This window comes from Strigops habroptila, chromosome 11 (genome assembly GCF_004027225.2).
Source record: "Strigops habroptila isolate Jane chromosome 11, bStrHab1.2.pri, whole genome shotgun sequence".
In the NCBI taxonomy this organism is placed as follows: Eukaryota; Metazoa; Chordata; class Aves; order Psittaciformes; family Psittacidae; genus Strigops; species Strigops habroptila.
The window spans coordinates 20,539,176-20,564,240 of NC_046360.1; the positions used below are offsets into that span (position 1 = coordinate 20,539,176).

General features: G+C 66.2%; 5 protein-coding genes across 13 annotated transcripts; 1 reads left to right on the forward strand and 4 right to left on the reverse strand.

Annotated features, from left to right (window-relative positions):
• Nucleotides 1-442: 442 nt before the first annotated feature.
• CDHR4 (cadherin related family member 4) lies at nucleotides 443-6,525 on the reverse strand. Of its 5 annotated transcripts, none has more exons than XM_030501314.1 (20): nucleotides 6,447-6,525; nucleotides 6,153-6,173; nucleotides 5,823-5,828; nucleotides 5,589-5,751; nucleotides 5,424-5,509; nucleotides 5,210-5,305; nucleotides 4,668-4,771; nucleotides 4,459-4,595; nucleotides 4,213-4,378; nucleotides 3,972-4,122; nucleotides 3,471-3,567; nucleotides 3,041-3,256; nucleotides 2,831-2,970; nucleotides 2,607-2,751; nucleotides 2,330-2,532; nucleotides 2,104-2,243; nucleotides 1,984-2,019; nucleotides 926-992; nucleotides 797-827; nucleotides 443-667 (listed from the first exon to the last, which is right to left on the reverse strand). In XM_030501314.1, the coding sequence occupies exons 1-20, from the start codon at nucleotides 6,453-6,455 to the stop codon at nucleotides 612-614; spliced, it is 2,070 nt and encodes a 689-aa protein (XP_030357174.1). In that variant the 5' UTR covers nucleotides 6,456-6,525; the 3' UTR covers nucleotides 443-611. The 5 variants fall into 5 exon arrangements, with proteins under 5 accessions (XP_030357174.1, XP_030357172.1, XP_030357173.1 ...); XM_030501312.1 differs by having other exon boundaries at nucleotides 5,823-6,019; nucleotides 6,447-6,519; XM_030501313.1 differs by having other exon boundaries at nucleotides 3,041-3,172; nucleotides 5,823-6,173.
• Nucleotides 6,526-7,193: 668 nt separating this feature from the next.
• INKA1 (inka box actin regulator 1) lies at nucleotides 7,194-9,562 on the forward strand. Its single transcript, XM_030500717.1, has 2 exons — nucleotides 7,194-7,361; nucleotides 8,646-9,562. Exons 1-2 carry the CDS (start codon nucleotides 7,311-7,313, stop codon nucleotides 9,510-9,512), a joined length of 918 nt encoding a protein of 305 aa, XP_030356577.1. The 5' UTR covers nucleotides 7,194-7,310; the 3' UTR covers nucleotides 9,513-9,562.
• Nucleotides 9,563-9,630: 68 nt separating this feature from the next.
• UBA7 (ubiquitin like modifier activating enzyme 7) lies at nucleotides 9,631-18,124 on the reverse strand. Of its 4 annotated transcripts, none has more exons than XM_030500711.1 (23): nucleotides 17,712-18,124; nucleotides 17,474-17,639; nucleotides 16,636-16,904; nucleotides 16,357-16,447; nucleotides 16,132-16,273; nucleotides 15,936-16,033; nucleotides 15,696-15,842; nucleotides 15,457-15,615; nucleotides 15,169-15,276; nucleotides 15,008-15,088; nucleotides 14,773-14,928; nucleotides 14,492-14,657; nucleotides 14,218-14,414; nucleotides 13,917-13,981; nucleotides 13,598-13,781; nucleotides 13,420-13,494; nucleotides 12,895-13,075; nucleotides 12,613-12,722; nucleotides 12,439-12,525; nucleotides 12,173-12,364; nucleotides 10,274-10,375; nucleotides 10,103-10,203; nucleotides 9,631-9,815 (listed from the first exon to the last, which is right to left on the reverse strand). In XM_030500711.1, exons 1-23 carry the CDS (start codon nucleotides 17,819-17,821, stop codon nucleotides 9,689-9,691), a joined length of 3,114 nt encoding a protein of 1,037 aa, XP_030356571.1. In that variant the 5' UTR covers nucleotides 17,822-18,124; the 3' UTR covers nucleotides 9,631-9,688. The 4 variants fall into 4 exon arrangements, with proteins under 4 accessions (XP_030356571.1, XP_030356570.1, XP_030356572.1 ...); XM_030500710.1 differs by having other exon boundaries at nucleotides 13,917-14,140; XM_030500712.1 differs by lacking the exon at nucleotides 16,132-16,273 and having other exon boundaries at nucleotides 13,917-14,140; nucleotides 17,712-17,778.
• A 379-nt stretch (nucleotides 18,125-18,503) lies between these two features.
• AMT (aminomethyltransferase) lies at nucleotides 18,504-21,048 on the reverse strand. Of its 2 annotated transcripts, XM_030500715.1 has the most exons (8): nucleotides 20,277-21,048; nucleotides 20,113-20,193; nucleotides 19,874-20,005; nucleotides 19,659-19,737; nucleotides 19,395-19,540; nucleotides 19,133-19,313; nucleotides 18,852-19,007; nucleotides 18,504-18,740 (listed from the first exon to the last, which is right to left on the reverse strand). In XM_030500715.1, the coding sequence occupies exons 1-8, from the start codon at nucleotides 20,553-20,555 to the stop codon at nucleotides 18,562-18,564; spliced, it is 1,233 nt and encodes a 410-aa protein (XP_030356575.1). In that variant the 5' UTR covers nucleotides 20,556-21,048; the 3' UTR covers nucleotides 18,504-18,561. The 2 variants fall into 2 exon arrangements, with proteins under 2 accessions (XP_030356575.1, XP_030356576.1); XM_030500716.1 differs by lacking the exons at nucleotides 19,395-19,540; nucleotides 19,659-19,737 and having other exon boundaries at nucleotides 20,277-20,634.
• On the reverse strand, nucleotides 20,718-24,605 carry NICN1 (nicolin 1). Its single transcript, XM_030500718.1, has 6 exons — nucleotides 24,398-24,605; nucleotides 23,664-23,837; nucleotides 23,127-23,240; nucleotides 22,634-22,705; nucleotides 21,269-21,373; nucleotides 20,718-21,118 (listed from the first exon to the last, which is right to left on the reverse strand). The coding sequence occupies exons 1-6, from the start codon at nucleotides 24,560-24,562 to the stop codon at nucleotides 21,077-21,079; spliced, it is 672 nt and encodes a 223-aa protein (XP_030356578.1). The 5' UTR covers nucleotides 24,563-24,605; the 3' UTR covers nucleotides 20,718-21,076.
• Nucleotides 24,606-25,065: the final 460 nt, after the last annotated feature.

Here is a 25,065-nt window from a genome sequence, read left to right on the forward strand (position 1 = left end):
TACCTGCGTGCGCGCTAATTCACCTTTCCTCCCAGTTAAGAAACCCAGCAGCTCCACCTCCCACCAGCTGCTATCCCACCCAGCGCTCCTGGGAGCGCTGGAGCAAGGGGGAGCTTGGGGGGGGCCAAAAGTTTCTCAAAATCAGCCTGGGTTGAATTTTCTTGCCCCGGATCGCGTCTCTGTGGAGGGCTGCCCCAGCCGGGTCACGTCCAGAGCCTCTAGAGGCGCTGCCGTGACCGGACCAGACCCTGCCAGAGCCCTCGGCACGTATTTCTCAGTGCAAACCCCAGCCTGAGGCCGGTGCTGCCGGAACTGCCATCCTCGTCCTGGGTCGTGCCTCCCACGTCCCTGACTGGAGACGGCGCCGGTGACCGCCACAGCAGCACAGCCGCCGGCGGGACTGCTCTGCCACGGCACTCCCTACGGCAATCACAGCAGCGGGTGCAATCTCTGCCACTGTTTATTAGGTCTGTGCTGGCTCAGGGGCTGCAGAGATCCACAGAGGAGGGATCCCGTCCTCCTCCCGGGCCCCACGGCCACACCAGCGCTCTGGCTGGCGTGGCCCTCAGGGAGCTGTGTGTCGCAGGGAGCCCCTCACCATGTCAAGCCGCTCAGATCCAGCGTCGTGCCCCAGTCTTGCTGTTGAAGAGATAGTCCCTGCCGGTGCCTGAGATGGGAGGCAGCACTCAGACGTTGCCCCATGGGCGCTGCTCAGGCATTACTGCTCATTCCCCAGACCCCTCTGCCCCGAGGGATGCAGCCCAAGAACGCCAGGGCCATGGGACGGGGCACTCACGAGGGTCCTGGGCACGGCCATCAAACTGCTCCTGTGGATGAGGGATGGGAGAGAATGTTGAGGGGCCCCAGGGCTCCCTCCTGCATCCCCAGAGTGGCACCTGCCCTTACCACCATGGCACACACTTACCAGGCTGCTGGCATGGGGGCTTCCCTGCTCCTCCTCATCCCCCTTCTTCTCCGCCACATCCCAGGGGCTGCAGAGGGTAGAAAGAGCAAGGTGAGAGCACGCAGTTGGTGTGGGCCCCTGGCCTTGACCCTGAGGGGTGCTGCTGGAAGTGGGTTGCCAGCCAGGCTTTGCACTGCCAGCTGCACCCTGTCAGCCCATCATCCACCTACCTGATGGCCCCTTACCCAGCCTGTGTGTCCCCTGGGCACTGAAGGGGACTGCGGCGGGGGCTGTGCTCCCCAGAGCACCACCACCTTCCAGCAGTGCTCAAAAGCAGCAAGCATGTCCACCACCACATCCACTTGTTTCCCCATGTGCTGGCATGCACCGTTCTTGTGCTCAGACGATGCTGTGCTGGGGGACCTGCAGCCCTGGAGCCCCCCACCCGCAGGGGCTGAGCCCAAGTCTTCTCCCCTGCACGGCCACTACAGCTCTAGCGCCACCCAGCACTGTGTCCCCAACCTGACTAATGGACATGGACCCAGCCATGCATCATCCTGAGGCAGTTTTGCCATGGAGGCGGCTGTTATCCTCCTCCTCACCATGCAGACGCCTGACGCAGGCTGGGCTGGCTCGAGTCCCTCCTTGGGCTCTCCCCTCCACCTCCTGTCACCCCTCATCCATCCTCCCAGGGGGGTGCAGACTGCGCACCTCTTCCTGGAGTTTTCCCTGTCAAACTGGGGCTCCACTGGTGAGCTGCAGCAGTCCCAGCTTGGTGGTGGGACCCAGCACTGTGTCATCCCACCCTGCCCACTGCAGGTGGTGCCCCAGTCTAGCCACCACCATGGCTGTCCCCTGGCCAAGGTGCATCCACAGCTCTCATCAGTGCTGCACCCTTGCTCTGGGCAGAGGCGTCTCCCCAGCACAGCAACCCATGGATCCCAGCCAAATGCGGGGCACATTAAACACCCTCTAAGTGCTGTGTCTGCTCAGCTGCCTGCGGGGACACTCCGGGAGCCTGTGCCAATACGAATGGCTGCCCCTCGCTGATACAACAGCCCTGGCCATGCAGCACCCACCTCTTGTCCAGGAGCAGCTTGCCAGGGACTCGGTTGCTGTGGGAGGAGCAGAAGGCAGCTGTGAGCCCCTGGTCTTTCTTGCTGTGCTGTGCTGTGCCATAGCATGGGACTGGTGCTCACCTGCACAGCAGGCTTCGGGCCATGCAGCCCAAGGCAGCCAGCAGCAGGGCGCCAGAGACAGTCAGCACAGCCACGAACCAGGCTGGCGGGTGCCACACTGCCTCCGTATGTGTGACAACCAGACGCTCCTTCCGCAGTGTCTGTGGAGGTGGTGGGGTGAGGGGACACGCGAGGGCCAGGGGGTCTCACGGACCCGGGAGCAGCGCCTGCATTGGGCTCTGCTCACCGTGCGCCAGGTCGTAGTGCTGGGTGGCACCGGCGTGCTCCGGGGAGTGACGTGCACCACCAGTGCCACCACAGTGCTGCGGCGGGAGGCACCGGAGCCACCCCACACCTCCACCAGCAGCACAAAGGCGCGGGGCTCGGGTATGTTGTTGGGGAGGTACAGGACAGTGCTCCCCTCCAGCTGGAAGCGCCCATCCTCATTTCCTGGACAAGAGGGTCTGCTCAGTGCCACACCGCAGTAAGAGGCTGGGTTGTGCTGTGGCTTGGCCGCTTCTCACCTCCAGCAATGGTGTACGCCAGCGTGGTACCATCACGGCTGCCCTGGCACGCCAGGCGGGTGACCAGCTGGCGGCTGCCTGACCTGGCCGTGATCCACAGCTCCTGCATCTTGGGGGTGCACACCGGCACATGGTCCAGCACAGCCTGCCAGGAGCAGGGGAGGTGGAATGGCACCGCAGGGCTGGCACCCACCACAGCTCACCCGATGGACTTTCACTCGCACCTGCACATGCACGGTCACGGCGCACAGGCAGCTCTGTTGCTTCGCCGGGTCCAGGTCATTGTGGGTGTCCGTCAGCCGCACCGTCAGCCGGTAGCTCTTTTGCTGTCGGGAGTCGAGGGGTCCCACCACACGGATCTCACCTGCAGGGCAGCACGAGCTGCTGGGTGACATGGGGTACAGTGGGGTTTGGGGAAGGGGCTGGCTGCTCACCAGTGTGCACATCGATGGAGAAGGGCTGCTCGGGGCCAGGGCCCCCCTCCAGGCTGTACTCAAGGCTGTCCAGTGGGTAGTCGCGGTCGGTGCCGGCGATGAGCCCCACGGCACTGCCGAAAGCTGCTGTCTCTGGCACAGTGAAGGTGGTAGCGTTGGGGCACACCGGTGTGAATTCATTGACAGGTGTCACGGTCACAAGCACAGGCACATGGGCTGTGTGACACATGGTGTCTCAGTCCCACCAGCACCACCCCACAGTCCACACTGGGCTGGGTGGCTCTGCCCTGGGCAGGCTCGGGGACACGGGGAGAGCGGCACCCCCCTGGGCAGCAGGGAGGAACACTTCCTCTGTGATTTGTTGGTTTTAGGGTCAGGAAGAGGCTTTTCCCTCCTTCCCCATGACCCTACCAGGGATACAGGCACTCACTGCTCCGTGGAGGCTGCCCTCCCGCTGTCACCACGATGGTGGCTGTGAACTGGAAGCGCACAGCAACCTCTGAGTCATAGTCCAGGGTGGTGCTGACCTGTCGAGCCAGGGCAAGGGGTGTCAGGCAGAGCTCACAAGTGGCCTGCAAAGGTGGGCTATCCCACAAAGCTGGAGGGAGCACGGGGGGGAATCATAGAATGATTTCTTTTGGAAGGGATCTTAAAGCTCATCCAGTTCCAACCCCCTGCCATGGGCAGGGACACCTCCCACTAGAGCAGGTTGCTCCAAGCCCCTGTGTCCAACCTGGCCTTGAACACTGCCAGGGATGCGGCAGCCACGGCTTCACTGTGAAACCAGGCCTTGGGGAACAGAGAGCCCAGGGCACCCTGGCCTGGGGCCTGGCGTGACAGAACATCCTGTCAGAGGGTCCCCACTGTCCCACACTGGGCTCCCCAGGTCTGGGCTTGCTGGTCACTGGGTGCTGCCCATGGCCTCGCTCACCTGCAGCTGCGGCCCCTCCATGTGGAAGTGGGATCTGGAAGCAGGGGGCCCCTCGAGGGCATACTGCAGACACCCCTCAGTGCCTTCGCAGCCAGTGCACCTGAGTGTCACCAGGGTGCTGCCAGGGAGCAGTGTCTCGGGCACCTGGGACCTGCGGTGGGGCAGCCAGCAACTCAGCTCCGGCCCCATGTTGTGGATATGGCAGAGCATCCCCTACGCCCACTCTTATCCCAAACCGTACACAGAGATGGCTGGGACGCAGCTCGGTTCCTGCTGGTCTGTGCCCTGCACAGTGATGTTGAGCATGATGGTAGCATGGTCAGTGGGGTGCAGTTCATTGTAAGCCTGAACCAGGAGGTGTTCCCGGGCCACCTCCAGCCGGTGGGTGCTGCGGATCCTGCCTGTCACTGCAGGACAAGGTATGGCCTCGCACCAGGCACAGGGATGGGGAAAGGGTGGCCCTGGAGACCACCACCACCCTACTCACTCTCATCGATGGTGAAGAACGTGGGTGCCACAGGCGCGAGGATGGCATAGCGGATGTTGTCACCGCTGGCACGGACCTGTGTGACTACCTCCAAGGGGCCAATGCCCGCTGGCACCGTCACGGCCTGCTGTGGCTCACTGCAGGCAAGGTGGGCAGCATGGCATGGCCTGATGCCACCAGCATCCACCACCCGTCCCAGCCCCACTTACAGGAAGGTGACACGAGGACGGCGCGATGGCAGCACCTCCACCCTCACAGCTCCGGTGCAGTTGTGCCCGTGGCGGTCCATCACCTCGATCTCCAGCCTGAACGTCTGTGGGGTAGTGCCAGGGCAGCCATGGGACAGCCCCAGGTGGCACCAAGGATGGGATGGAGACAGGGATAGGAATGGGGATGAAGATAGTAATGGGGGCAGGAACAGGGACAGAGATGGGAAAGGGGAAGGGGACAGAGATAAGAATGGGGCCTTGGAGCAGGAACAGGGGTGGGAAGAGGGATGGAGATGAGGATGAGCTGGAGACTTGAATGGGGGCAGGAACAGGGAGGTGGAGGAGGACTGGGACAGGATTCAAAATGCAGAAGGGGCAAGAGCCAGAGAAACGGTTGGAGCACTCCTGGGATCGGAGGGAGATAGGAGCCCAATAGGAGGAGCAGGATGCAGAGAGCTGAGAGCTACAGAAAGTGCCAGTGAGGGGCTAAGCCCTTGTGGGCTGGGAGGTGGCTGTGACAGCCTGGGAATGCTGGTGCCCACCTGGGTGTCCTTGCTGGGGTCGAAGCCACCGGCAGGTGCCAGCACCAGGCCCTGGCGGGTGAGCACAAGTGGTGTGTTGTGGTTTCGGAGTCTGAACTGCAAAGAGATGGGTGGTGGGAACCCTTGTCCCCCTCCTCCATGCCTGGGGTTCCAGCATCCCCAGGGCTGCTCCCACTTGCAGGAGGCTGTGGTCCCCGGGGCAGACCCCACTCACCGTCAGCCCCCCGAGTGGCTGCGGCATCACAGCATACAGAGGTGTCCGGGGTGCCACATCTGCCGGTACCCGCACCACATCTCCCTCTGCAGCACAGCATGGCCGTGAGAGCCCAGCGCCGGCTGGCACCAGTGGCCCCCGCCGCCCCGTACCGCTGGCTCCTACCTGCGCTGGCGAAGGGGGCATCACAGTGCAGCACCTCCCCCGCTGTCACCCACACAAAGAGCTGCTTTTCCACCTCGTCCTCATCAGGACAAGTGGCCCGCAGGGTCAGGGTGTACAGGTTCACCCGGTTGGCATCGACCTCCACACCAGCACGCAGCACCACCTGCCATAGGGACACGGTGTTCAGCAGGGTGCCCAGGGGCTCCTGCCCCACTCCCTGTCCCCCAGCAGCACCTCTGCCTGAAACGTGGTGTTGGCCATGGGGTCAGTGCTGCTGGTGATGAGGCTGAAGGGGTGGCTGGGCTCAGTGCCATGCAGGGTTACATTAGGGCTGCCACTCGTGTTGCTACAGGACACAGTCACCTCAGCCACACGAGAGCCTGGCACCGCGTCCTCACTCAGGGTCACCATGCAGGGCAGGTCAAGCAAGGCTGGCAGTAGACCACAGAGGCCAGCCTCACACCAACAGCTTGCCCAGCCGTGCTTAGGGAGCTTTGCTCCCACACCCAGGCACCCACACTGGCATGGGTCTCCTGGGCAGCACCCAAAGCACCCCACTCTTACCTGCTGCTCTGACGAAAGTCCCTGCAAAGAGGAGAGTGTCACAGCAGCCTGCCTGGTGTGCCCCAGGGCACCCCAAAGATGCCCCAGAGGTGCCTGGATATGCCCCAGCGATGCTCCAGTAATGCCCTGGTGATGCCCCAAGAATGCCCCCACCCTGCTGGCTCCTCTGCCAACCCTGGGGTCTGCGCCCATGGGGATAACCGAGGGGAGCCTGTGCCCTGTCCCTCCCCTTTTGGTCCCTCACCCAAAGTCTGGCAAAGGGTGCCCCTGACGCTGTGAGCCTAAAGTGCCTACCTGGGGCATAGAGGCTGAGGAGGAGGAGGAGGAAGGTGAGACGTCCGTGCATGCCCATGGCGTGCTGCCTGTTTAGGACAAGCTGCAGCCCGTTGCCAGGGGTGCTGGGCACCACCCGGCCCAGCGTCACCGCGGCCACCCGCGGCCACGAGCCCGGCCCCGGGGCAGGGACAGGGCACAGCCCCGGTGCCCCGAGCTCCCCCCCGGCCTCTCGCCATCCCCAGCCAGTGCGGGGTAGGAGGGCAGCGGTGCTCCGTGGGTTTTCCCTGCTGTACCGCGCTGCCTCGCCACGCAGCACGCTCGGGAACCGGGAAAATTAGCTGGGAGGTAATTTTTGGCCATGTTCTCCTTCATTTGCAAACCAGAGCTGCTTCTCCCGGAATTCCTATTAAGCGCTATTAGTTCCAAATTAATAGGCTCTGGCGGTGCGCGGCCCCTGCGGCCGGCATCACCTTTCCCTCCTCCGATACTCAGATCCACTTCGTTAGCCCGGTAGCCACAGGATCCTCCGCCGGGCACCCGTAACGGGGCTTCCCTCCTTCCCGCCGAGGCTCCCGGGACCCCTGGCGCACGGGTGCTGCTCGACCGGTGCCCCAGTCCTGCCTCGCCCGGCGATGCCCGGGTGGTGCCCGGCGCGGGGCCCCGGGGCGGCGGGGCGGGGCTGGGCGGGGCCCCGGGGCGGCGGTGCCGGTGCCGGTACGGGCCGGGCTCACGTTACGGCGGCCCCATTGGCTGCGGCGGGGCGGGGCGGTACCGCCCAGGCCGCGCCGGGAGGCGGCGGGGACGGGCGCGCTCCGCTGCTGCTGCTCCGCCGCCGCCGCCGGCACCGGCGGGACCGGGAGCGGGAGTGGGGCCGGGCCGGGCATGCATAGCGCCCGCCCGGACGCCTGCCCGGGCCACCTCGGCGCCGACCGGGTGAGTGCTGCCGCGGGCACCGGGAGGGGACGGAGCCGCCCCGGCGGGGCATCGCCGTGATGTCAGGGCACAGCCGGTGATATCAGCGCAGTGACATCATGGCGAGGCCCAAGCGGCGCGGGGGACACGGGTGACCGGGGGGACACGGGTGATCGCGGGGTGGCGGGTGGTCGTGGGACGCGGTGTTCAGCCGTCAGGGTACTAGCGGCACGGTCCCCCCGGCGCGGCCGCCCTGCCGCCCAGCTGGGCTGCCCCGGAGGACTGGCGGTGACAGGGTAGCCCAGCCGGCTCCCCTGGGCCTGCCGCACGCCTGCCCGGCTCCCCGCGGCCGGCGCGACGGCGTCCCCGGCCAGCGCCGGGACAGGACACCCCGGAGCGGTGGCACGTCGCCAGTGGGGCTGGCTGAGAGGGTCCCAGTCAGCGGGGAGGGGAACAGGAACTGGGACAGGGACGGGGACAGGGACAGCCCGGCCAGTAGCTCCGTTGGTGTCGGCCAGGGGGACTGGTTTACTGGGGCCGGGGAGCCATCCCTCCTGCTTGCTCGGCTTCCCGTGGCTCCAGCGCAGAAAGGAAAGCGGACGTAACACCCTGCTTTTGGGTTCAGACAATAGGAATTCAAGAGCGAGGAGCGGCCCAGCTGCAGGAGCCAGCCGCCCTTTCCAGCGCCTGCCAGGCCACGCTCCACTCAGCCACGGCTCCCCGGCCCCCCACGCTCCCTGCCGCTGCTGAGGGTCCCTGGCCCTGGGCGCAGGCCTGACTGCACCCTGACGTCACCCGGGTGTCCCCGGCTGGAGGGCACAGGGTGGGTGGGGTGGCCCTGCCAAAGCGTGGGGGGAGCGCCGCACCCCTGCACCCGTGGGTGCCCCGCGGCTGCAGCCTGCCCTGTGCCACCGAGCAGGCTTCTGCCATGGGGTGTCCCAGCTGCCGCCCCACCGCGGTGGGGGCGGATTGAGGGGCCAGCTGGGGGGCAGTGGGGCGCCCGGCTCCTACGTGCCGTGGCCGTGTGTCATTTCCCGCAGGCACGGCCGGGGCTGGGTGCCTGCTTGCTCACCTGACATGCTGCTGCACGCCGGCCGGCTCCACGCAGGAGCCGCAGGAAAGCGGGGCCTGGGGCTGCAGGCAAGCTGGGACCTGCGTTCTGCTCCCCGCTGCATGCCCGGCTCTGCCAGCAAAGCTCCCCTGAGCCAGGGCTGGGGGGGCACAGGGTGCCCAGGATGGGGGTCATACATAGTGCTGGCAGGGGGGAGTGGGGACAAACGCACTGACCTGCCCTTTTCCTGCCAGGGGTGCCAGCGGGAGGCCAGGGCGGCACCACGGGCGCACATGCACGGCACGCGGTCAGCACCGCACCAAACCGGAGGGACCCCCCGTGCCCCATGCCCCCCGCGCCCCGGCTCGGCGGCGGACTCAGCCTGCAGCCTGGAGCCAGGGGGTGAAGAGGAGGCGGGGGGGGGCCCGGCCGCCCGCTCCCCCCCAGCCAGCGAGCGCAGCCTGGAGTTCGACTCGGGGTACTCGGAGGCATCGGGAGGCACGTGGCGCGAGGAAGAGGCTCCAGTGCGCCGGCGGCACCCGCTGCCCTGCCAGCGCGCACACCGGCTCTCGGCCGGCCCCGCCGCCCCCCCGCCTGCCCCTGCCCGCCGCATCCGCCCCAAATCCACCTCAGATGCCTGCCTCGAGCAGTGGCGGGCACTGGAGCCAGCTGACGCACAGGACTGGACCGTGGCACTGCTGTCACAGAGCCGGAACCGGCAGCCCCTCGTGCTGGGTGATAACTGCTTTGCTGACCTGGTGGAGAACTGGATGGACCTGCCCGAGGTGGGCACTGAACCACGGCACCGAGCCGGTGCCGAGCCCTCCCGCCGGCTGGCCAAGCCACCTGCCTTCCTGCTCAGCCTCTCGGGCAACGTGCGCCGTAAGCTGGCCAACATGGCCCGGCCCCGCGGAGCCGAGGGTGCCCGGTCAGGGGGCCGTGAACCCACCAAGCGTTTCTCTTGCCCGCTGGGGCTGGGTGGGCAGCCCAAGGGTGCCTGCTTCCATCAGTCCCACAGCAACATTGCCCAGCTGGCCACGGACTTCCACCGCTTCACCGCCCTCATGAACAGCCGCAGCCGCCAGCCCATCATCTGCAACGACGTTATTGGCTACATTTAGCCCTGCCTGTGCCCTCCTCCACTGTAAATAAATCCCGGTTTTGTACGGTACGGGCGCAGCGATGTTTATCGAGGGGGGCTGCCTGCGCCCCAGCTCTGGGGTAGGTACAGCGGTTTTGTGACAAGGGCCAATGCATCCTGCAGCTTTTATTGCATGGGGCAGGGGATGCCAGCCCCTCAGGGTAGGAAGCATAAGAGAGGGGGACGGGTATCTTCAGTCTCAGCATCCTCTTCCTCGCACACATACTCCAGCTTCAGCACCCGCTGCTGTGGCTCCCCGGCATCCTCCAGGTTCTCTGATAACCTGTAGCAGGGAAAGGGGGGTTTTGGGATTCTGTTTTGTCCCCCCTAGGCTGGCTGGGTGCCCCGGGGGAGCCTTAGGACCCTCTGGGGCGCCTGGCAGGCTGGGGGGGACATAGGGGCCGGCAGCAAGGGGCCAAGCAGGGGTCCCGCCACGGGAAATGCTGCCGGCAGGATGTTTATCCAGCAGCTGGCTGGGAGCTGCGCTGCAGCTGGAGCAGCTCAGGATGGAGGGAGATGTGTCTGGCAGCCCCCCCGGGGCAGGATTGGGCCCCAGAGCTGGGGACCTACCTCTGTTTCCGCATCATGGCTCGTATTGCTTCGTCCTCCCCACTGTCGTAGAGCACAGTGTTGCCGTGCAGGAGCATGGTCACGGTCCAGCCATGTGTCCTCTGCAAGAGGTGGGTGTCAGGATCCCGCCAGGGTGATCCAGCTGGGCGCTGGGCCCCACACAGGGCTCACCTGCATCCAGTCCAGCACATTTTGGACCGTCATCTCCTGCCCGTCTGTGCTGACTGCCCGCATCTCCAGCCGGTCCCAGCAGCTCCACTCCCGCCCGCAGTACTGCAAGTGGGAGTGTGGGGTAGCAGCCAGCACTGGCACCCCACATCCCGGCTGCCCAGCCCCATAAAGCAGGGACTGGTGGGGCATGAGGGCTGGGGTACAGCAAGGCAGACAAAGGGACCAGTCTGAGAGCAGGGGGACGGGGGCACATGGTAGTCCAGAGGCAATGGGGAAACAACCGTCTCCCCAGCACTTCTGGGGTCCAGGGGTATGGAGGGGCACAGTCCTTCTACCGCTGCTGGGCCTGGGGGTTAACAGAAGCAGGGCTATCATCCTCCCCGGCAACACCAGGATCTGGGGACACCTTGTCCCCCCAGCACTGCAGGGGCCAGGGTTGGTGTGGGGCTGGCCCTGTCCCCAACCCCGGGCCAGGAAAGACGCACAAAGGGCCATTGAAGTGCTGCCCAGCCCCACACAATCGCCTCTACTCATGCCTGCGGCCCCCCGAGCCCGGTTCCTGCCCAAGGGGGCCAGCAAGGCGCCAGCCCCAGGGCCGAGTGCCGGATGCAGCCCCATGCGTCTGGCATGGCTGCCCTGCCATCTGCCCTAGCCGCAGGCAGCGCCAGCTCCAGCCTGGCCCTGGCCACAGCCCCGCTCAGGAAGGGGCGTTCGCACCTGGCTGCCCCCCTCCTGCCTCCTGCTGCCTTCTCACCCCCTGCCTTCTGCTGCCTTCTCACCTTCTGCTGCCTGCACTTATCCCACCAGGGTGGAAAGGGCTTAACCCCATCCTCACCAGGGCAGCGACTGCCCAGCACAGAGGGAACGCCACTGCCCATCCCAACACCCCAGAAAGCACATCCCTCTTAAGCTGTCCCTAAGGTGAGCTCCCTAGGCTGTGCAGGACCGCAGGTCATGCCACACAGGCCTAGGAGACGTGCTCCCACCATGGCCAAGCAGCCGGGCACAAAACATCCCGCTGAGGGACACGGAGGTACCAGGTGCTGCTCCGGGGTCTTGAGGGCACGGCCAGTGCCAGCAGCATCCTCCACCCAGGGATGATACCAACCCAAGGGCATGGCAGCTAGGCTGCAGCAGGCTGGGCAGCCAGTGGGGTGTGAGGGGGCTGTGGGGCAGCCTGAAGCAGTGCTGGAGCTGGCGTAAGGCAGTGGATGTGCCTCCCTCCCCCTCTTCCTGCTCCCGGCCCTGGGCCCCCCGGGCCAATCTGGTTCCAATCGGCGCTTCCTGCCATGCCGGAAGGGCTGCCTCGCACGCCATAAACCCCCAGACAAAGGGGCCTCTATTGCCCAGACGGTCCCAATCTGGGCCTGCCTCGGCCCCCGCGCTCCCCCCGGCAGGACGGCTGCGGCCTGGCCCCCCGCCACCAGGACCCCCGGCCCCGCTCCCCCCGGACAGCCCTTCCCGGCCTGGTGCCAGCTGCGCTCTGGCTGCTGCAGCTGGTTTCCATAAGCCAGATGTGTGCGGCTGCTGTGGCCCCCTGGCCGTGGGGCTCACCGTGGGGCCCACTGTGGGGCAGTGGGGCTGCCTCAGCCCCACAGACACCCCAGAGCGTCCCAGTTGGGCCCAAAGCCAGGGCAAGTGGGACAGTGGCAGCAGCTTGGTGCCAGGGGGTGGCCGCAAGAAGGAGCTGGTTCCTCGCTGCCTGGCGGTGCGCCCGGTCCATTGCAGTACCTGGATCCATTTCCGGAGCCTCATGGCCAGGGCTGTCCCTCCTGCATGGCCACCTCCTTGCTCCTGGGTCCCCCGGCATGGCCCCGCAGCAGCTGCCACTGAGAGCTGGGGCACCCCAAGACCTCTGGGTGTCCCCTCCCTGCCCTGCCCTGGGGAAGAAGGACCTACCCAGTAGATGGAAGATGGCAGGGGCTGGACGCGGAGCAGCAGGCAGTCAGACAGGCAGAAGTTGCTGTTGCGGTAGCAGCTGAGGTCCCGGCACCCCCACACCAGCTTGTAGACCTCCAGGCACGCCAGCCCAGCCACGGCCGCTGTGGTGGTGATGATGGCAGGCACGATCCGCCCTGTGATGCGCTTGCTCTGAGGACAGGAAGGGCGTCACTGGCTGCCCTGCACAGATGGGGACCCCTGACCCCATGGGTTACCCCTCTTACCATCAGCCGGTTGGCGGCAGGGATGCCGTAGCTCTCTGCACGCAGGTTGGATGCTGCTGTGATAAAGTCTATGTGGATGTCATTGTCCTGTGGGGAAGAATATGAGAAGATCAGCATCCCTGGCAGACATCAACCCCCCGGGCTGAGCAGGGCCGCCTGCATGGCCCTGGGTACCTTCTCGAAGTGGATGGGCTCCATCAGGGGCACTTGTGCCTTTTCACCCTCTATCAGCTCCTGTCTCTGCTGCACCAGGTCCCGGGTGAGCTCTTCCAGTCTCTCATCATCTGGAGGCACAGGGACCCTGGGGGTGGTACCCTGGCACTATGGGGGGCATGGCAGGGTGCCCCCCTCTCGGTCTGGGTGCTGGGGCAGGGATGAGCAGCACTGCAACCCCACCACCACCAGGCTGGACCCGAGAGCCTGGGGACATGTCCTGGGGGACCCAAGGAGCTTCACCTGCTGGCACCTCCTCCTGCCCCTCTGCAAGGTGGATCTGGAACCCCTCCTGAGGCACGAAGGGCGGCAGGACCACACTGCGGAGGACAGTCTGGGCGGATGCACGGTCACTGCACGGTGGTAGCTTGTGTGATTGGGCAAAGAGGTGGGCAGCGGCCATGATGTACTCCAGGTGAGTGTCCTGTGGGGCAGAGTGGGGGCCATGGAGTGCCTTGTTGGGGTGGTCCACAAGCCCACATGGCCAAAGACTGCCTGCACTGCCACTATTGCGCAGAGCAGCCTGGCTTTGCCCTGACGTAGAGATGGAGGTGCCTCTCCTCTTCCAGCCACAGAGCACACATGGGCTGTTCCCAGCAGTGCCCTCACTGACCAGGAGACAAGGACAGACCCAGCCCGGGGCCCAGCAGCCCCAGACAGGCTATGGCAGAGGGAGCACAACTACAGCCAGGCACGCACTGTACCCACAGCACAGGCGCAGCTGTCCCCCTGCCCGCACTGTCCCCAGCAGTTCCACCCTGCACTCACATTGTCAGGGTTGAATATCAGTGGATGGGGACAGGTCCTGTCCCATGCCCAGAAGAGGACACCTGGCCTGACTTCCTGGCACAAGGAGAGCAGAGTCAGGCCCTGGGATGCTGCAGCGGGGTGGCCAGCACAGGGCAGAGGATGCTGGTGGTGCTGGCCCCATGGGCACTGTGCTCACATGCTCCGGGGGGAAGGTGTGCAGCAGCTGGGCGATGGCATCATGGTAGCAGCTCTGCCAGTGCCGGCGGGCCCAGCGCACGCAGTCCCGCCAGTCCCGTGGCCGCTCCTGCAGGCTCCTCCGCACTTGTTCCAGGACCTCCAGGGCCTTCCCTGTTGGCAGCTGCTCCGGGAAAGCCGGATCTCTGCAAAACCAGGCACCACTGCTGCTGGCCCGGGAGCAATCCCACGGGACACCCAGGTGGGACATGGTGGTCTGTCCCCCTCTCCCCATCCCCTGGCAGCCCCTCCCCTGGCACCGCTCCCCTAGGCCCACTCACTCCATGAAGCGGTTGACATGCTCCGCAGGCAGCTGGAAGAGCCCCTCAAACTCATCACGGGCCCACTGTGGAGGGGGAGCGGGTGTTGAGCAGTGGGACCTCACAATCATGTCCCCCCCAGCCCAAGCCCAGGGGGACGGAGAGGCCCTGCTGGGGCCAGAGCCAGCAGTAGAGCTTGTGCTGCCAGCAGGAAGCAGCTGGGGCCATATCCTGCCCGTGGCCCACTGCAGGGAAATAGGAAAGGAAGACAAAGGTCCCGGTGCTCCCCACTGCGTGCTGGGGCCGGTGCGGTACAGCCTACCTGCAGCGTGTGCTGGATGGTGTGAGGGAAGTACCGCAGGGTGCAGAGGGGGAAGGTGTCATCCTCAGGGGCAGCAGCCGGCCCCAGCAGCTTGGTCAGGTGGGGCACCATGGCCAGCACATTCCCCCGTGGTCCCTCCGTACCTGAGTCCAGCAGCGGTGTGAGGTAGCGGAAGCAGCAGCTCTCCAAGTAGGCACCTGCGGGGAGCCAGGGGTGCTGGGGAGCCAGAGAGCACATCCAGGGGCTTGGCTCCTTTACCCCTCCCAGCACTCACGGGCCTCCAGAGTGTCCAGGGCACTAGCAACACCATCCAGACACCGGAAGAAGTCATCCCCGTAGAGCATCTCGGTGGCAGGTCCCACCTGGTTCTGATGAGCTGTCACCCTGACATCGGGGTTCATGCGGCGTACAGCCGCTGCAGCCACCACCGACTTTGGCTTCTGCCAGGGCAGAGAGAGGGTGGACAGCTCTCCCCACCCCACAGCCCCACGGAGCCAGTGGGACAGGCAGGGTGCCCTTTGTGGGGAGCTTGGCCACTGCGCCAGGGTGCCTCACCGATATATCTGCTGAACGGTAGAGGAGCTGCCGATGGAGGTTGGAGAGGGCGACGGTGTCCATGTCGGTGACAGTGAGATCCCCCTCTGGCCCGGCCGCCAGCCCCATCATGGCAAAGTTTTTGAGCAGCTCACAGCCGATGGCGCCGGCTCCCACCTGCCGGGTCAGAGCCACTGCAGCTTCCAAGGCGCTGCTGCCCGCTCTGCAGCCTCTCCCTGTGCCCAACCCTGCTCACCACCAAGTACTTCTGGCGGCCCAGCAGCTCCTGGAAGGCGGCCCCGAAGACAGCGATCTGCCCATCATAGCGAGAGCCCCTCTGTCGGGATGGAGGAGCTGCGTGAGCACAGGCACCCGCAACACCCTGGTACCCAGGTCACCCTCTGTGCGTGCTCTCACCGGGGCACAGTCCTCCTCCGTCAGCTGTGTGACCCCCTCCAGCGCCAGGCACTCAAGGGCATCGAAGTACAACCACTGGTCCAGAGGCAGGAACTTCCCAGTGATGGCCTGGGGCAAACGGGGCTCCATTGGTCCAGCTCCATGGCCAGCAGGGTCCCCATATCCCAGACCAGCCCTGCTGCTCGGCCCGGTGTCCCCAGGCAGGCAGCAAGTGCCCTCTCGTGGTCACCAGACGCTGCAGAGCACGATCAGTAGGATCCCAGGGCCCGGGAACCCCATCCCGCTCACCTTCAGGGCCTCCTGGGCTGCCATGGCCCCGACGACAGCAGCCACAGGGCACAGATCCCCTGCACTGACACTGGCAAAGGCTCGCACGACGTCCTCATCCAGGGGACCCGGCTGCACCGCCAGGCTCCGCGCCAGCTCCAGCACCTGCTCGGCATCCGCCTGCGGGCAGAGGGGCGAGGGCAGACCCAGGGAGGGTGGCGGGAGTCGGGGGGGCAGGCACGGGCAGGACAGGGACTCACCAGTGCCCTGGGCTGGGGCAGGCGACCATGCTCCTCACGGAAACTGTGCAGGGCCTGGAAGGCAGCATGCAGACTGCGGCTGCGTGGCAGCTCCTCGGGATTTGCCACTTGGATCTTGGGCTCCGCCAGTGCCTGGGACAGGGGCTTCTGCCAGCACAGCACCAGGGCTGGAGTGAGCACGTCAGCCAGGCCGGGACATGGCAGGATGTGGCAGCACCGTGGGGCCAAGGGGAGACTTACGTGATAGTGCACTTGGGGCAGCCGCACCTGCGAAACCAGGCCCCTGCAGCGGTAGCGTGAGAAGGACCTGGTGTCGCCGATCTTCAGCCTGAAGGCATCTGGGGACGAGAGGGGCATGAATGTCACAGTCACCACCAAGGACCCAGCGAGTTCACCAAACCTGGGCCAGAGCAGCCAGGATTCTCTGGTGGCTCACCCATCACACGCACGGGGACAGGCTCCTGGCCATTCAGCTCTGTCATCCCCTCCACACCAGAAAATGTCACCAGGTCACCATCACTGAAGAGGTGGCCACGGCTGCCCTCCATCCCCGTGCATGTCACTATGCCTGGGTTGCCCTGAGGAGGGGAAGGGGTGCGAGGTGGGGGTCCTGGAGGACGTGGCAGTGTTTTGGGGGAGCCTGCGAGAGCTGTCCTCCTACCTTGGAGATGTGCTTCACAGCAGCACATACTGGCTCCCCTTCTGCCGGGTCGTTAACGATGAAGCGCCCCCCGAAGTCACAGAACAGCTGTCTGGGGAGGACCAATGGGGCTTTGCTGGAGGAGCCACCTCACCAAGCTGCCCGAGCACTACCAGGTCCTGCCTGGGCCAAGCAGTCATGCCAGTGGGATGGGGAGATGGGCTGCAGAGCAAGGCTGGGGGCTCTGGGGACAGGTTGACCCAGAGCCAGTGGCAGGACCCAGTTGCAGAGACCCCTTACCCTGCCAGCCCCTTAGCGTCAGCCACGATGAAGCAGATGCCCTGGGCATGGCAGAAGTCCCCAATGCGGATCTGCTCTTCCAGCGGGGACTCGGTCAGCACCACCACGTGTGCCTGTGCTGTGAACGGGCTCTGCCGGAAGGAAGTGAGGAAGGCCTCCGACAGCTCCCCGGTGTAAGCCACCACTGCCACACGGGGGTTCAGCTCGGCCAGGGCCCGCCGCGACGCCTCGGCTCGGTTCTGCCCTATGTCGCTCTCCCGCAGCAGGAACTGTGGGGTGGGCACACGGCAGGTTTGGGGTGCTGCTCACCACAGCAGAATGCTCCACAGGGCCCTGCCCACACTGGTGGGGGCCCTCTGATGAGGACCATAGCTGTGAGATGGGATACCCCACAGGCCCTACAATCAGGGGCTCCATGGGCCATACCCATGACAGGGACCTCCCATCCCACATTTCTTACCAGGACCCCACATGTCTGGTACTGGAAGCCCCCTCACCCCACACCCATGCAACAGGGATCCCCCAGCTGCACCTACACCCATTACTGTGACAACCCCCCACACCAGCACTCAGTACTGGGACCCCCACCGGTACCGGTACCCATTACGAGGAGCCCTGTCTGTACCCAGGCCCATTATGGGGACCCCCATCCATACCTGTACCCATCAGTGGAACCCTCATCTGTACCCCTACCCGTCACCAGGACCCCTGTCCATGCCTATTACGAGGATCCCCACCCATACCTGCCCCCGCTACCAGCATCCCCCCTCCTCCCGTCACCGAGACCCTCACCTGCATCCATCCCTGTTACCGGGACCCCCACCCGGCCCCGCGGTACCTGTTGGGCTCGGTCAGCTACGGAGGCCTCGCCGCGGTCGTGCAGCACGACGCGCCCGGTCCCTGCCAGCACCAGCGCCGCCGCCACCTGCGCTCCCGTCCCGCGGAGCCCCGACACCAGCACGGCGGCCCCGGACAACCGCCGTGCGCCGCAGCCCAGCACGTACCTGTGGGGCAGGGGCCGTTAGCGGGACGCGGGGCGCGGGGACCCGCAGCCCCGGCCCCGAACCGCTGCTCACAGCTGCCGCGAGTACAGCCCCTCCTCGCTGATGTCCGCCATGGCGGCCCCGCCCGCCGCGCAGGCCCGGCCCCCCGGAACAGGCGGCCCGCGGTGCCGCCCGGCAGCCATGTCGGCGGGCTGGCAGGCGCCGTGGAGGGCGCTGGGTGCGCTGGGCCGGGAGCTGGCGGCCGAGTGGGCAGCGCAGGACGTGCGGGCCGCGCTGTGCCAGCTGCTCCTGCTCTGGCTGGGCCTCAGCCTGCTCGGCGTGCGCCTGGCCTGGCGCGCGTACGGCGGGGCGGTGGCCGCGCTCTGCTACCGGACGGGCCCCGCCGCCCGCCGCTCCCCCGGCACCGCCTCCGGCCCCGGGCCCGCCCGGCCCCGCGCGCACTCCTTCTCCCCCGCCGGCCGGGCCGGACGGAACGGCACTGCGGAGCGGCACTGCCCGCCCCGGTGAGTCCCCACCGCTTTCACCCCCGCGCCGCGGCCTCCTCCGTGAGCGCCCCCCTCAGCCCAGCATGTCCCCGAGCGCCCTCCGGGTAGTGCCGCCGGACCCGGACACCCCAGCGAACGCCCCTCGGCTGCACGCCCAGACCAGCCCTGCCCGCTGCCGGGATGCCATGCCGCGGTGCTGCCCAGCCCTGCTCATGCTGCCCCTCTCTTGCAGGGACGGCCTGGCAACGGAGCCAGGGAAGACACACCGGGAATGAGGATTGCCAAGACGGCCGGACGCTGCCGGCACCATTAAAGCGCTGTGCCTCACCTGCCACCCCTTGCTTTGGCACCCGCCGCCATCACCACAGAGGAGACAGGAGACTGGGGCAGGGACATTTATTGGGGCTGGGGCGCTGTGCCCGCAGCAGGCAATGGTCTCACTTGGGCACGTAGTACTGGGTGGGCACGAAGGGCATCTTGGTGACGAGGGCTGGGTGCTGCTTCTTCCGCACCTCAACAGTGAGCGTAATGCCAGCCCGGCTGTGCACTGCTTCCACGTAGCCCATGGCGATGTTCTTGCCCAGGGAGGGCGAGGGGCAGCCGCTGGTCACTGTGCCTGGGGACATGAGGACAGGGGAGGTGAGCAGGGGCTGGCAGCGCCAGCACCCTCCCCTGCCATAGGCGGAGTCTGGGACCATGCCCACACCAGCCCCACTGCCCCACCCACCCACAGGCACGCCCTCAGGGTCCAGGATGGCCATGTGGGGCCGGATGGGGGGTCCCACCGACGTCAGCCCCACGCGCTTGCGCTTCGGCTTCTCTTTCAGTTGTGCCATGATGATTGCTGCACCAGGGAAGTCCATGGCCGCGCGCCGGCGCTTCCCTGTAGGGCAGAGACGGGTGAGGGTCTTTGATGTCTTCCCAGTCCCCTTGCGCCCTGTTGGGGACCTGAGGACACCTCACCCCTCTGCTCGCCCCAAGGAGGAAGTGGACATGGCCACAACATACCCAAGGTCCACATCAGCCCGGCCTCGGCAGGCGTGGTGGTCTCGTCGATGTCGTTGCCATAGAGGCAGAGCCCGGCCTCCAGGCGCAGGCTGTCCCTGGCTGCCAGCCCTGCCGGCCACACCTCGGGGACACCCAGCAGCTGCTCGGCCAGTTCCACTGCCTGCCCCGCGGGCACTGAGATCTGCAGGGGACATGGCAGGGTCAGTGGGACATGGCCTTCCCCTCCCTCGGTGCCGTGGTGCAGGCGCAGCTCCCAGGGTACCTCCACGCCATCCTCGCCAGTGTATCCGCAGCGCGTGACCCGGCAGCCGGGCACGCCAAAGACTGTCGCAGTGATGCTATTCATGAAGGAGAGCTTGGCTAGGTCATCTGACAGCCCAGCCTGCAGCACCCGTGCCATGGAGGGACCTGGGGAGGCAGGTGGCTGGGAGATGGCAGTGTCCAGGGAAGGATGGGATAGGGATAGGGCACTGACATCCATTGGGCAAGGGCCCAGAGGAGGGCAGGCGCATGTGGGCCCTGCTACCTTGCAGAGCCAGCAGAGCGTTGTCCAACACCTCGAGGTGGACGTCACCGCCGGTGGCCTGCAGCTCCGCTGCTCTGCCCTGCTGGGTGACAGTGTACTACTGCCATGGGTGCCAAGCCCATGTGTGCCCACACAGCCACAGATATCCCCAAGCGGTGGGAGGACTCATTCCCACTGCGCTTCCCCCCTCCCACGGGGTCCAGGCAGCCCCGTACCCTCATGATGGCCAGGTCCTTGTCAGCACAGCTGGCGTTGGACACCACGTAGAGGTGATCTTCCAGTGTGTTGGTGACGATGAGGTCGTCCATGATGCCACCCCTCTCGTTGGTGAGCAGTGTTAGGGTGCCCTGCAGAACATGGCCCTCAGGAGTGCAGGCAGGCTGCTCATGGCCTGTCCCCACCCCGGACGTGCCTGGGGCCCTCTGATCCCTCCAGACACCCGGTACCCTCATACCTGTCCTGGCTTCAGCTCAGCGATGTCCCCCACCACCAGGCTCTCCATGAACCTGATGCGGTCCCGGCCGTACACCCGGGTCTGGAAGGGGTCGGGAGGGGCGTGAGGCCGTGTGGGTGCCACCCGCCGCCCCCAGGCCCCCCTCCCCACCGCGCCCAGGGTACCTGCAGCATGTGGGAGACGTCGAAGAGGGAGCAGCGGCGGCGGGTGTGCAGGTGGGACTGGAGGTGGCCCTGCCCGTAGTGCAGCGGCAGGCTCCAGCCCGCGAACGGCACCATCCGCCCGCCGCGGGACCGGTGCAGCGCGTCCAGTGGCGTCCGCTTAAGACTCCCCCCCGCCGCTGCCTCGGCCCCCCCGGGGCGCTGCTCCCCGGCCCCGCGGCGCGGTGCGGAGCCCGGCGGGGGGCGGTGGGACAGCGCGGCGCGGCAGCCCGCCCGCAGCATCCTCCCTCTTTCCCTCCCCGGCACAGCCCGGTACGGCCCCGGGGCGCCTGGGACATGGAGTCCGGCCGGCCCCCGACCCGCCCCCGACCCGCCCCCCGGCGCCGGCCCGGGGGGATGCTGGGGCACGGCCACCCTCTCTACAGACAGGCAGGCACAGGCAGGGCCAACGTAGCAGCTTTTAGTGGTGGCCGAAGCACGCCCCGGCACCTCCTCGGTCCCCCCTTGTCCGCGGGAGCCTTTTGTCGCGCAGGCAGGGCCAGGGGTTGCTGCCCGGGCAGACGTAAGGTGCGGGGACCAGCAGAGCCACGGAAGCTGGAGGGCACCGGCCTGGGAGAGGTTCTCAGGGGCCTCTGGGGCGGCAGCGCTGCCCACTGCGGCCAGACAGCACAGGAGGAGCTGGGGAAGGGCACGGGGAGGGCCCAGAACCCCCCCAGGGCCATAGGGACAAAGGCCGATGTGGGAGCACTGGAGTCCGCTTGGGCACGGAGCAGGCAGCTCCCTCTAGCCGGCACTGCCAGGGCTCACGTGTAGGAAAGCAGGTTGACATCGTAGCAGCCATCCACCTGGGAAAGAAAACAACCGTCAGCCCTGCACCGCACCATCACTCTACTGGGACACCCAAAACTTCCATCCTGTCAGGAGTAGCCCCTCCAGGAGGCTCCCCCAGTGATGCGGCGAGGTTGGAGCCCTGCGAGTGGGGTGGTGGGACTCACGTCGAAGCGCCCAATGCGGGCAGCTGCCTGGCGAGCCCGGATCACCTCCGTCAGCACCCACATTTGCTGGACCTCTGTTGACACCTTCTCCGGGTCGGGGAGCTCCTGGAAAGAAGCAGGCACGATGCTGCAGAGTGGGAACAGGCTGGGTGGGCCTGGTCACCCCAGGCTTAAGCAGTGGTGTGGCTGGATGGCTGTGCTCCCTGGGAAGCAGGCACTATCGCAATAGTCCCATGCTGCTGACCTGCTGGTGGTTTCTCAATGCAGGGTGAGCAGGGCCCCACTCTAGGAAAATAGGTGGCTGAGGACATGGGCGACCCTGAGCCCTGGGTGCCATGGTGCCGACACAGCCCGTCTCTGCTGGCAGGCACCCAGGGCGAGGACAGAAAGCACAGAGCTGGCTTATGATTAAACACCTAATTGCACAGTCTGGAGTTTCCCAACAGCTTCCCTCTGTGGTGCTCTCTGGGTTTGGTGACAGAAACCCTGCTGCAGGTGCCGGTTCACCCCGGGGGCCAAGTGGGACCCATAGCTCAGCAGCAGCTCCCCAGGCTGGGGTGAAGTTCTGCACCACTTCTGCCCTGCCCGGCCCTGCCCACAGAGCCAAGCTGCTGGTGGGTGCCTCGTGCCAATGCCCCTGGCATCTCCCTGGACCACCCCTTGAGAAGGGGGATGTGATTCAAGCAAGGGACCGGGGTGCCCTCCCCAGCCTGGCAGGACCAGTGCTCCCAGCCCTGCTGGGGCTGGCAGACGCTTCGCCACCAATGTGATATAAGGTCTGCAGCACCCAAGTTCAGCAGCAGAACTGCCCTGTTGGTGTTGGGCAGCATGGCATGGCTCCTGGCCCAGCCTGCTCGTGGCTGATTCTGCAGGTTCCCACAGGCCAGCTGCCCCCCCTGCCCTGCTCTGCCCGGACTTTGCCCACCGGAGGCAGATGTGGCTCACAGGCTGTAAATACGCACCATTGCTGTGAGCTCCCTCTGCCCATGTGCCGCCTTGGCTGGGCAATGTGCTCCCCAGCGTGCACCCTCCACAAAGCACCGGGGGCTGCCCAGGCCTCCCCGTCTCCATGCGTCCCACTCGCTGGCTGAGCCATGCTGTGCACCCACTGCTCCCATGGGGACACTCCTGTCCCCAGGCTAGAGGGCAGGGAAACTGAAGTGTCACCTCACATTTTCCTTCTAAATTCTGCAAACTACTTCCAGCATAAGGAAGGTTATTTTGAGGCTCCACAGCTATTCCTGGTGGGGTCTGGAGCCCATGGGGCAGGGATGGGGCTGGCAGCCCCACCAGGGATGCTCAGGCCCATGGCTAGCAGCCCACACAGGTCCCTCTTCCCCCCAGTACCTCAGCAGGGTCACTCACCCCATGCAGGCTGGCTGGCTGCTCCGGAGGGGTCAGCTGGGAGAGCCAAGAGGGGAAATCCTTCTGGGGGCTCTGAAACACATCCAGAGGGTCACACAGTGGTGTCCCTGATACCACCTCCATCTCTCACACCATGCAGTGTGCTGTGTGGTTCAGAGCCCAGCCGTATTTATATTGCTAGGGATATAAATGTCATTTTACCATCATTAAGGGGAATTTTGCGTTCTGAGTGGTTGTTTGCCACCTTTGAGTTGTTGCAGCAACCTCCAGCTCCAGCCCTGCTGGTCAAACATCCACCTTGGAATAGGCAGGGCTGGAGCTGGCTGAAGCCATCCCTCCCCCTGGCCCCCAAGTGCCCCAGCAAATGATAAGGACTTGGACCCACATCCTTGTGTCCCCTGGAGGGCGCTTGAAGCCCTCATAGCTGCAGGAAGCAACACCTGGGAATGGTGGCCTGGCCTGGACCCAGGGAGGGCAGCTCCCACCCGCTCACCTTCTGTCCAGCGGGGAAAATCTGCAGCTCCTCGATGGTGAAGTGGAGCCAGACTGGGGAGGGCTGCCTCAGGATGAACCGTACTGCTGTCACCTGGTCCATGTCACACAGCATCTGCTTGGGCAAGTATGGGGACAGCGGTCACCAAGAGGGGCTGTCCAGGCAAACAGTGCTCAGGGACAGCTTTTGGGATTGGAAGGGACCTTACAGCTCACCCAGTTCCAACCCCCCGCCACAGGCAGGGACACCTTCCACTAGAGCAGGTTGCTCCAAGCCCCGTCCAACCTGGCCTTGAAAGACCCTTCAATCTAGATTTCCTCCAAAAAACCTCAACCCACCCTGGACGGAAGGAAAACGAGGGAAATGTCACCTCGTGGTGTCTGTCTGGGCTGAGCAGGGCGCGGGCAGGACCAGCACCAGGACCCTCGCTGCTGTGAGGGTACACGGTGGGGACCAGGAGCTGTCCTGGGTGGTGGGCAAAGAGGGATGAGCCCCAGAGCATGGGTGATGCCACGGCCACCGTGCAGCCGTGCCGACCTGGTGGCGGTGGAGGGAGAAGTAGTCCTGTGCGCCCTGCTCGGTGTGCGGGCAGGGCATGAGGCACAGGTCTCGCAGACAGGTCACCCAGCGCCGGGAGCCGCTGGGGCCGGGCCGCTGCACCCGCACGCTCAGGAACGCCGTGTAGAAGTTCTTGAAGACGATCTCCTGTACCTGCGGCGGGACCGGCGGCTCAGACCCCGCCCCGGCACCCCCAAAACCGGCACCGGCACCCCCACAACAGCACCCCCCGTACCGGCACCCCCGTACCGGAACCGGCACCCCCATACCAGCACCCCCCGTACCCGCATCCCGCTTACCGGCCCCAGCGCCTCCTCCCCATACCGGCACCGTCAACTCCACCCCATACCGGCACAACCCCGCCCCATACCGGAACCCCCCTATACCGGCACGGGCAACCCCCCATACCGGAACCGACACTCCCCATACCGGAACCGGCAACACCGCCCCAAAACCGGCACCGCCCGTGCCCTCCCACAGCGGCACCAGCATCCTCCCCCCGCCGCTACTGGGACGGGCACCGGCATCACTCCTCCCCCCGCACCGGGACTCGGCCACCCCTAGCATCCCGCCCAACACTGGTACGAGTGTTGTCCCTGGCAATACCGGGTACCGGCACCACCACCGGCATGCCCTCCCCGCACCGGGACCACTCCCTCCAGCACACCCTGCCCCCTCCACACCGGCACCGTCCCGCCCCAGGCCGCACTCACATCGGCGGCGGCGCCGCGCGGGAAGCGGAGGTCGATGACAGCGACGCCGGGCCGCGCGGGCTCGGTGCCCCCGCTCAGCTGCAGCGCGGCGGCGGGGCGGGGTGCGCAGGGCAGCGGGGAGCGGCCCGGCCCCACCGGCGGCCCCGGCCCCGCCGCTCCCGACATGGCGGCGCCGCGCGGCCGCCCCTCCTGGGCGGGGCCGGGGCCGGGGCCGGGACCGGGGCGGTGCCGACCGGAAACGGCGACCCCGGTCCCGCCAGGAGGGGGCGCCGCACGCCCGGTGCCGGTGCGGGGCCAGCGCACACGCGTGACCGGCGGATACGGCCCGTTCACCGCACCCAGACCCCCCCGGCCAGCGGCGCCGGTGCGTGCCGCTGAGCTGAACTCTCCTCCCGCCCAAACGGACCCTAAAGAGCGCCCGGGGAAAGCGCAGCGCGGATCCGTGGTTGCGCCACGGAGAACAAGGGAGTGAAGCGATGGAGGAGGAGGCGGCCGAGGGGCTCGGGCTGAGCGGGGCGGCGGAGCCCGGGGCTGGCCGGAGGGGCCGAGCTCGTACAAACGGCGGGCAGCGCTACACCGGGTTTAACTCCTTTAATAAACGATTGGAGGCTGTATCAAAAATCTAGTAAAAAAGTAGATTTGAGACTTGACTGATTTTTTTTTTTTTT